We start from the raw sequence: 2,027 nt of genomic DNA, 5'->3' as shown, positions 1-2,027 counted from the left end.
CAATAACATTCAAAACCATTTGATTACTATATATATACATTTAGATATCATGGTAAGAGGAGAAGAAAAATCAAAGAATAAGTAAAAAATTAATCATACAAAATGGACACTAAGACAATTTTTATGACATTTTTCATAATCAACACTTTAGTGTCATGTGCGTATCCATGTTTGGGCCAAGAAGATGTTGACGATAAACCACTAGTCAATTCCGGTGAGTTTGATACATTGGATGCATTATCGCCGGCTTCGCAGGAGTACAATATTTATATGTTAGAGAACCTCCCACCAAAATACAAAACGTATCTCGGAACCTGCGCTGATAAGATGGGGCCCAGTGGTATTTCGGAATGTAATGAAGATGTTCTTAGAGAGATTCTTACGAACAAACCTGTTTCAAGAGAGTGTTGTTTGATGGTAGTAAGAGCTGGAAAAGAATGCTACATGGAGATTAGAAAGTTCATGTTTCGATTGTATCAACTCAAACGCTTTGCTTCTCAAGTTTTTTTCAAAACTAATGAGGTTTGGAACAGATGTTCTGCTGAAGTTGAAAGTCCTTCATCTTCTCACGACCACGCGATTTAGTTATCTTGATTGAATATTTTGTTATATTATATGATGTATGATGAAATAATGGTTTGTTATATTATTCTAACTATATAAAATAAAATAAAACATTCATCAGCTTTTTCGTTTTCCTAACTCTAATGTGGTATAAGAAAACTTTAGTGCGATATCTTGGTTGTTCTAACTAGTGTTTGCTTAGCATATTTTTTTATTTTATCAAATATAAAACATAAGTGCACATAAATATTGTTAAACAAAATCATATATTTCTTTCTTTGTAACTCAAATAAATTAATTGATTTGAAATTCAATTAAATTTATGAAAAAAATCAAAAGTGAGAGAACGATGTAGGGAAAACAATAGGTAATTTTCATTTTAAGTGAAATAAAAACGTTCATCTCATTTTTATGATCCTAGTTAGGACCTAATATGAAAATTCCTGATAACGGGTTGTGAGTTAATTATCTAAAACTATCTTACAATGTTTTCCACAAAACATATAACTTCTCTGTTTTTCAAGGTTTATATCATCTCTTCTTTTGTAATAATCCACTTGCAGATTGAAATAATCTTTGTATTCATAGGATCAAAATATAGATTCTCATGAGGAGACTGATCAGAGGGACATTTACTTGATCAAAGGAAGAATATGCTTATGCTTGATGGGCCAATACTCTATATGAAAAAAAAGCATAATATTTCAGTAGTTCATAAGCTTTTATTCAAGTATAACTAGTAAGAACTCAGATAAACATAAACTCAGAGGGATCAACGAACAAAAAGACAAAATTTCATGATTGTCTTTGTTCTTGGTATTTATCTCAAACGGCGTTTCAAGTTATATATCCACAGTCATTCTTGTTCATGTTTTTGCTTCTTCTTCTTCTTCTTTCTTGCTTGTTAAAAATTTATATAGTACTTAATCATAAAGATCTATTAGACAAGACTAGAAAAAAATCTTATACAATTCTTTGCAAAAAAATGTATATGCTTTATCTACAAATGATCTTTGGTTTTGCGAATTCATCACTATTTTAGACCATGAAATTTTTCAAGAAACATAGATCCATGTTTCCATTAGTTACAATATTTTACTTAAGTGAAACACTACTTACATTTCATAATGGTGTAATTTTATTCTTTAAAAATATTTAGTAATTATAAATGTCGTTATGCAAAAAATTTAAAGACACATGAAACATAGTGAGTATTAAATTAACTATCAATGCTTGAAACATAGAAATCAATTTAAAAATGTTAATTTTAGAGTAAAGTAATAAAAGGAATTATGTTATTTCAAAATAACTAAAAATGTTATTTTATTAATTAATACACTCACCATCAATAACATTCAAAACCATTTGATTACTATATATATACATTTAGATATCATGGTAAGAGGAGAAAAAAAATCAAAGAATAAGTAAAAAATTAATCATACAAAATGGACACTAAGACA

General features: G+C 28.1%; 1 protein-coding gene across 1 annotated transcript; it reads left to right on the top strand.

The window, feature by feature from the left end:
• The first annotated feature begins 102 nt into the window (after positions 1–102).
• LOC106340051 lies at positions 103–585 on the top strand. The gene has a single exon (XM_013778922.1). The coding sequence runs from the start codon at positions 103–105 to the stop codon at positions 583–585; it is 483 nt and encodes a 160-aa protein (XP_013634376.1).
• The last annotated feature ends 1,442 nt before the right edge of the window (positions 586–2,027 follow it).

Source organism: Brassica oleracea, chromosome C1 (genome assembly GCF_000695525.1).
Source record: "Brassica oleracea var. oleracea cultivar TO1000 chromosome C1, BOL, whole genome shotgun sequence".
In the NCBI taxonomy this organism is placed as follows: Eukaryota; Viridiplantae; Streptophyta; class Magnoliopsida; order Brassicales; family Brassicaceae; genus Brassica; species Brassica oleracea.
The sequence above is the reverse complement of the archived record's forward strand: the minus strand, read 5'-3'. Positions and strand labels throughout refer to the sequence as shown.